We start from the raw sequence: 8,133 nt of genomic DNA on the forward strand, positions 1-8,133 counted from the left end.
ATTCTTTAAACTTCCCAATTTTTTTCTTAACAAGCTCAGAATTAATGCATTTATCCTGTTTGATCTAGTTTCCATTTATCAACTGTTGAAGATGTGGAATACTGCTTAAATCTTCGTTAGTAAAAACTGAAGAAGAAGCAGAATTTAACCTAGCCATCTTATAACCATCAGATAAAAGTTTTCCTTTATCATCCTTCAAGAGTTCCATCCCCCCATCCTTGCATTTTATTTACCTTTAATGTGTTTAAAGAAATCCTTACTATTAATTTTTACATTTTCAGCCAACCTTTTCTTATACATCCTTTTTTGCCAATTTTATTTATCTTCTGTCATACCAGTCAATTTAAATTTCTTAAATTTATTATGCTTTTCTTTAATTGATCTCTGAAAATTTTTGCAAGCCAATCCGGTTTTTTATTTGCAACTACCCATTTCTTTCTATAAGGAGTATGTTTACCTGGAATACTTAAAAATTTTCCACATCTGATCAATGTCTCCAAATAACTCAGCTGCCCAATTTACAAGAGATAATTCTTGTCACATCCCTTCAAAATTTGTTTTTTTGAAATTTGTAACCAAAATATCATTATTCCTTATCTCCAAATGCAGCAAAACATGGAACGTAATAGAGCAATGATAACTTGCACCCAGATATTCCGCAATTTCCTGTTTGAGATTATTCCAACAATCTAAGTGATCAAAATATTACTATTATGTTTGTTTGTTGTTAAGCACAAAGCTACATAATGAACTCTCTGTGGTCTGCCCAATTTTTGCCTTATAAGTTGTCATTTTTTAATTCAATTTTTTCAACTTTGTTGATTTGAAGAGGAGGATTGTAATTTGAGGGTATCAGGTTTGATTTTTACTGCAACCAAACTTGCTCACCCTGTTTTTGTTGTAGCAAAGCCTCTAAGACTATCTGCCATTATCACTAATTTTGAACTGTTGATTAGAGGACAGACAACAGTTTGGCAGAATCCACAACTAACTCTTTTTTTTTATTAATTTTTTTTTGCTTGCAAGTACCATGGTTTTAGAAACACTGTACTAATTGATTAACCTTATACATATGGGCAGAGTTAATGTGACTGACGTTGAAACTGCCATGTAATCATGAAACTACATACTAGAACTCTGAATATACTAAGTTTATTTTCACAAAATTTAGTAAGCTTTTAGTAACCATTACAACCGTTGGTTTTGTAATAGAATAATTTTTACTAAAGATTTTTCTGTTAATTTATGAAGGTTTCCTTGAGTTAGTATGAGTGGAAAATGATTTTCATGCTTAGAAAAAAAATACTTCTTTTCATCTTGCAGTTTCATATTTGATTTGCATAACCTTTAGAACCTCCTAAATGAATATCAAAAGTTTTTAGTTTTTTGTGGTTAAACTTAATATTCTATCTCTTATTTTCTTTACCCTAACATTAATTGTAACAAAATCATCCTCAGCAGAAGTTCAAAAATATGACATTCATTTTGTTAATAGTGATTGAAGATTTTAATAGACAATTACAATTAGTTATCCTAAACACCTTCAGGCTCATAAAGGTTGAACTTCTACTTTCATTTAATTTTATTGTTATTTGAACCATGTGTAATTAGATTAACAAAGCAATAAATCACCCAGCAAAAGCTTAGGGTAAACAAGCAATTGAGTTATATCACGTTAAAACAGCCCATGTAAGTTCTTCATAGAGAAATTCTTTCTTTATTTTTTCTCATTTAAATTTTTTCATCTAACCTAATAAGTTTTAAATTTTTATATTTTAATTACTTTTATTAAAAGATATAAATAAAATCCAAGAAATTTAGCATTCCCTTTAACCTTAAGGTCTTTTGCACTCGTGTATGTGGTTTAGTAAGCCTGTTTTTTCACACTGAGTTGGTTGTCCAAAAATAATTAATGTAGCTTTGAAATATAAATTCCATAACACAAAAATATATTAGATACTAGAATAGAATGTCCCAAAACTACTATAATTTACCTGGCTCTCTAAATAACCTAAAAATAGACTTAAAAATGTAATTACTACTTGGAGCAAAGTCTGTAATCTATTGTTACGACAGCGGAAGTCACATGATGCTGGTAACACGTAATGAGTATCTCGAACGTTCCTGAAGGCTTGGGTGTTTGCCAGATGCCCTATATTTTATATATATAAGACCAGCAAGAAGTGACGACATAAATAATTGAATAGCAGACAGGGAGATAGAGACAGATAATCAAGTTAAGCCATAAGTAAAGTGTATAAATCATTGTGAATTATAGCATGTGTTTAAGTTAAAGTGACTGTGGAAATTAAGTGTATTGCAAAGTTGTATTGAGAAAGAATAAACTAGTTTTATTTAAGAAAGGACTTGTATCGCTGAAGTTCTTCGGAAAGAATTCCTACGGAAAATTATCAAACGAGCAGAGACATAACATTATATACGTCAAGCTTGCATAGTAAAATATTGGATTTTAATGCTTAAACAAAATAGGTAACTGTATGTTTTTTGTAGTTCAGAATTTGCTTTCTCTATTGGTAATAAACATCCAATAACAATGTCAAAAAGAGAAAATTATAGAGATTTCTTAAAAAACAAAGGATATGGAAGGGGCATGTCAATGTTGTTTGAACAGATATATATCTCAGTAAAGAAATTTTATATTTTGGCTGAGGAATACCAATAGTATGTGTTTGTGAAAGACATTTTAAAGCCAGTCTGCCAACTTTAGAAAGTTAAGGCATTCTACCATTATGGTTTTTGAATAATTTTATTGTTAATATTATTATCTGTAGTTATTTTAGTTCCATAACATAAGTTTCATTAGATTGGTTAATACTCATAATCAAGTTAAGGTTGGCAGTTAGTCTTAGTTGTATCTATACCATTCACTTAGGCTTACCATGGTCTTTGTTATATTAGGATTACCTGTAATTCATCTTACTGGTATATCAATCATTTGTTTAACTATATTGTTTTTTCTTTCATACCTCATGTCTCACACATATGTTATTGTTACTAGTCACTTCTTTAATTTAACACAATCATGTCTATTTAATTTTTATTATTTCTCTCTTATTTTTTTTTCTATTCACTTGGTTTGTGTGGAACCTTTGAGCCAGGGTCCACACAAACTTCTCTCAATATTGTACCTACTTATTGTTTGGTTAAGTTTTTATTTAGTACGTAGTGATATCTTTTGTTCTGTGTTGTTCAATTAGGTTTCACAAGTGATTTCATTTTTGGTTTACCTATAGATCTACTTCCAGGTTAATCAATCATTAGGTTAAATATCTTGTTCAATTAGGCTTAATAAGTGTCTATTACTTTTGGTTTATTCGTGATTCTATTTACGGGTTAATCGATAATTAGGTTAAAAGTCTTTTTTCCAACACATAACATTACATACATATGTTTATTTCATACACAATTTCATAACACTAACACTATAACGAATATTTAATTTTCATCTTTATTTATAGTTTATACTTACCATTGATTTTGTTTAATTTATAATTTATACTTCTTACCTTCAATTTCGCTTGTAAGGACCTGTGGGGCCGCGATCCACCCTACCTGCTCCCAATATTACTCGCCTTCCTCCTATAATGGCTGAACCCATTTTCAGACAACCTAGTTTTTTTTAGCTTAGTTTTACCCTATCAACACTCCTACAGATCATATATACCTTCCATTTCCTTTCTTTGATGATCCACTTATATTTAGGGATTTTCATGGGATACCTTATCCTTCCCTCCATATTGAGGTGTTTGTCATCTTCATTTCATTCCCTCCACATGTGGCTTCTTTGCTTTTAGGATCCTCTAGGGTGGGACACATCTGTTTTTTTTTACCATCCACTGCTAATAGGTTCTTACAGTTGGTTCTGTTTCTCCACTGGTTCATTTTTTATTCGTCTTGTTTGCTCGATGTTGATTGGGGTTCTGGATTGTTCATTCCCACCTTAATCATTTCTAGGGTCTTCCCTGTTTTAATATGTCATCTTTGATAACATTTGGGTAGGCTGTTTCTGCAGGACAGAGAATGCCCACAGTAAACATTCTTATCTTCAATTTTTTCACTACGTGATTAGGCACCAGTTTTATGCCTTGACCTTTGGACTTGTTTTGGTTCCATATGTCTTTTGTGGAGTGGTCTGCATTTTACTTGACATCCACATTTGGGGTATTTTACCAATGCCATTCATTGGATGTCTGGATTTGGTTAGCTTCTTTCAAACGTGGGTAGTCTTAACATACTTCTTCCATAGTTGGATTTTCTAGTGAAATAAGTTTTCCTGTTCCATACCTCACATTATAGTCTCTTTGGGGTGTGTATTTTTAAATATCCCCCTACATCAAGACCATCCATTCTCCTCCTTCAATGATGTTTTCTGTTATCTGAGACTTTACTCTGGATTTTTCTCTTAATTTTGATCTTTCTCTCTTCGTCTATATGCATTGATAGTTCAACATATCCACGACATCAGGTTTACCACTTCCTCTCTCTCTTCTGGATTGTGTCTCTTTTCTGATGCTCATCTCCATAGGTGAGGGGTGTGGATCTACCAGCGAGAGGCTTCAGGATAATGGTCTTCAGGTGAAAGGTCTTATCTCCTTCACACCTGGACACTTCGACCAGTCCAAGGTACTCTAGTTCACACTCTTCTTCTTGTCTGGTTTGACTGATCCTGTTTCATTTTGTCCTTTTTTGGTGGTGGTGGCTTATATCACTAGCTAAGGGGACACTATTTCTTGTTCCCTTTGAGGTAAACAGTGAATTTCCCTTTTTTTCCCTCCCCATACTCCACCTATTTGTCTGTGATTTTTCCCCTTCTCCTTTACCCATATGGTTTGGATTGTGATTCAATTGGCATTTTTATTCCTTGTCTTCTTCTTTCCCTCATCACTTCCTGGTATCTTAACTTCGATCATGCACCTTTCTTTTTCCCTGCATGCCTACCCTGCTGTCCGTTGGAGGTACTTTGTATGTTGAGCACTGGGTCTACATCTCGTACATTCATCTCCCATTCTCTACTTTGGGTAGCTGTTTCTTCCTTGTTGGGGTACTGCCATCCACCTATTGCCATCTTTCACTCTTTCATGAGACTTTGACTGGTCAAGTTACCCTTTTTGAGGGGATGCCCCTCATTTTCTTTCTGTATCCTGCTCTGTGGTGAGTGATGCCTGACCAGGTATTCTTTAACTGTTCCAATCCGCACTGTAAACCACATCAACTTACATCCGCTTATTTGTACCCACTTTCATATTTTTGGAATTGAGTTTCATAAATATTGGATGGTTTTGGATCCCTATCCTGCCACAGTTCTCTCCCATTAGAGGTGCTGCTCTGTTTTTCTGCTCATATGTGTAACATCTTTCCAAGATGGGCAATAAGTATACCTGGTTTAGAAGTGATGCAGTCTCCCACATCAGATCTTCGATTCTTAAGATCTCCTCTTGGAGAGCATCCATGAAAAGCTGTCAAAGGATGTACTGTATTGGAAGTTATAATTTTCCTATACTGAAAATATATTTCCGATAGGTACTTACCTCCTGCCACACTTCCCACTCTTCCTCCCCACTGAAAACTGATGCTTCCATTTTCTGCAAAAACTCGAAGTAATAGTTCAGTAGAATTGAATATAGGGAGTCACATGCATCAAGGGAGTGTCATACTGTTATCAGTGGATGGTTGTTGCATGAGTGATGCATTGGAATCAGTCAGTTCCAATTGAATGGGAGATTAAAGGCTTGTGGCATGTGTAAAAAATGTTGCATATAGAGGGCAGCACTAAACAAGAATAGCTATGTGAGAGGAAGTAAGTATCTTTCGGAAATACATTTTCAATATATCAAAATTATACCTTTTCTGATGTTAGAAAAACATGTAGGTTCAAGAAGTCTTGATAGAAATGACAGCTTTAGAAATGTGAATCCCAGTTTGCCCCTGAAGAAGAAATGTCCTTTTGAAAGTGCTCGGGTTATAGGGTTTTTATTCATTTATATCAAAATTATAATTTTAATACTAACAATCTTGACGTCATTATGCATTTCCTCATTGACATCTGTCTAATCATGTAGCCTTTGACAATTGCCAATTAGAAACTTTCTACCTTGAAACCTTGATTGTAGCCCATCTAGTTTGGACTTCTTGACATCAATTTTTATTCTTGATTTCCATGTATATATTAAACATTTTATAGTGTAAAATAATTTATTGTTATTGTGAAAGTTGCTATAAAAAACTTGAAGTTTTACTATGCTCAAATGTGATTCATAATGTATTTGAAGGCAACTTCTGAACGATTTAAGACAACTATAATTTATACAGTCATTCCTGTAGTAAGGTTTTCTGATAAAGATTTAAACATTTATTGCATATATCAACAAAATATTTCATGTAGACATGCTACAGGTTCCAGTAGTGAAAGATATTACTGAAATATTTAAAGAGCTGTATAATATAAAACTCATGATGCATGTAATGATTTTCAAAACTATATTATGGTGAGTATTGGGAATTTTGCAGTGGATATAAGAAGAATTTTAAAGTAAGTCTTTCATAAAAACAATATATTTGATTTAGGAGCTTGAACAAGAAAAATACAGCTTGCAGTTAAAACTTGATGCTAAATGTGAAACTGAAAAAACTCAAGCATCTGAAATTGAGACCTTAAAAGAGAGTCTTGAAACTATAACTACAAAATGTCAGCAACTATCTAAAAAAGAGCATGAACAAATGAAGAAAATTAATGATCTTATGAAGCAGGTAAGGTTTGATTTACAATGTATCTTTTATTAACATAATTTTCCTCCAGAATATTAATATGTTTATAAGTTCTTTTTGAATTATCCATAGCCTATTTCTTTTGGGGATTTTTTAGGAAGAATATTTTTCCTTTGAAATTTGAAGAAGTGATTTGAAATTGATAAGAATAAACTATTTTATTTAAATTTAAATTGCAAGGATAAAGTATACTTCCCATATTCATTCTAAAAAATATTAGAGGAATAGCTTTGTGTCAACATAGATTAATTCACATGGGATTTTGCTTGCCTTATGTACAATGTTATGCTACAGTAATATAACCCCAGTAAATAACAAACTGCAACTTGCAGATTTATTTAAGTTTTTTCACTAAATAAAGTTTTATTAATTTTTAATTTGCATCTTTGTCATGGAATGTTATTCAGTTTACGTCAACATGTAGCAGATGTAGAAATAGGAAATTGCAAGAATGTGTTCATTCATTATTATAGTTGTTTAATAACATTGCAATGCAACTTAATAATGTAATAAATCCAAAGCAGTTTCAGCTTTAGTGCAGTAAATCATCAATATCATAGATTTGGTCCACAAAGTGTCTATTTTTGTAGGCCCACTGAAACCTATACTTTCAAGCTTTGATTTTATTAGTGCAGGAAGTTGAGCAATCTCTGTAAACACATCTATCATTTTTTTATACATAACTACAGTATTACATTCATGAAAAATGATCACTTTGTGTATACTCACAAATTGATTATTGAAATCACCTACCTCAAAAAGATAATCAGTTTTGATTTGAAAATATTAGCGCCATGTAAAACCATAGAAACTTTTTTTTAAATGTAGGAAATGATCTCAAACATATTTAAAGAACATGTGATTTTCACATTTAATTAGGATGTTCAGTTACTTATCCTGTTTTAGAATTGAACTAATTGACAAGCCCCTCAAGAGCCAGTGGGGGACATTTGTGTTGAAAAAAAAACTACCCAATCTGGTTTTCTTAATTTGAAATGAAATGTTTTTGACATTTTTATTGGCTAAAAGGAAGGCATTTCCCACACTCTTTTAGCCTTGGGGCTGCAAAAAATGATTTGAAGTGGTGAGGTGACTCTGTCACTGCATCATGAGCTTGATGGCCAAACACAAGAAGCATGGAAGTCTCCAAATGACATGCATAGGTGTTCAGGAACCATGTAGAACCATCTTGGAAGATACTGTGCAGCAAGCTGAGTACAATATTATGCCTGTAGCTGCTTTCAATGTGTTCCTGTCTGCTCATCTTACTGCTGACTATCGTGGTGCTTCGACCTTCCCTACCGAATCACAGGTGAAATCGTTCATATCTCAATTGAAAGCTAAACA

General features: G+C 32.8%; 1 protein-coding gene across 1 annotated transcript in view; it reads left to right on the forward strand.

The window, feature by feature from the left end:
• The window catches only part of LOC111089601 (BICD family-like cargo adapter 1), a gene marked incomplete at its 3' end in the record, with an annotated part of 39,926 nt that overhangs the window by 13,115 nt on the left and 18,678 nt on the right, over positions 1–8,133 (forward strand). Inside the window, exon 3 of the mRNA XM_022402413.1 lies at positions 6,586–6,768. Within this exon, the coding sequence (XP_022258121.1) occupies positions 6,586–6,768 (183 nt within the window). The remainder of the gene's footprint in view (positions 1–6,585; positions 6,769–8,133) is intronic.

Source organism: Limulus polyphemus, unplaced genomic scaffold (assembly GCF_000517525.1).
Source record: "Limulus polyphemus unplaced genomic scaffold, Limulus_polyphemus-2.1.2 Scaffold6744, whole genome shotgun sequence".
Taxonomy (NCBI): domain Eukaryota; kingdom Metazoa; phylum Arthropoda; class Merostomata; order Xiphosura; family Limulidae; genus Limulus; species Limulus polyphemus.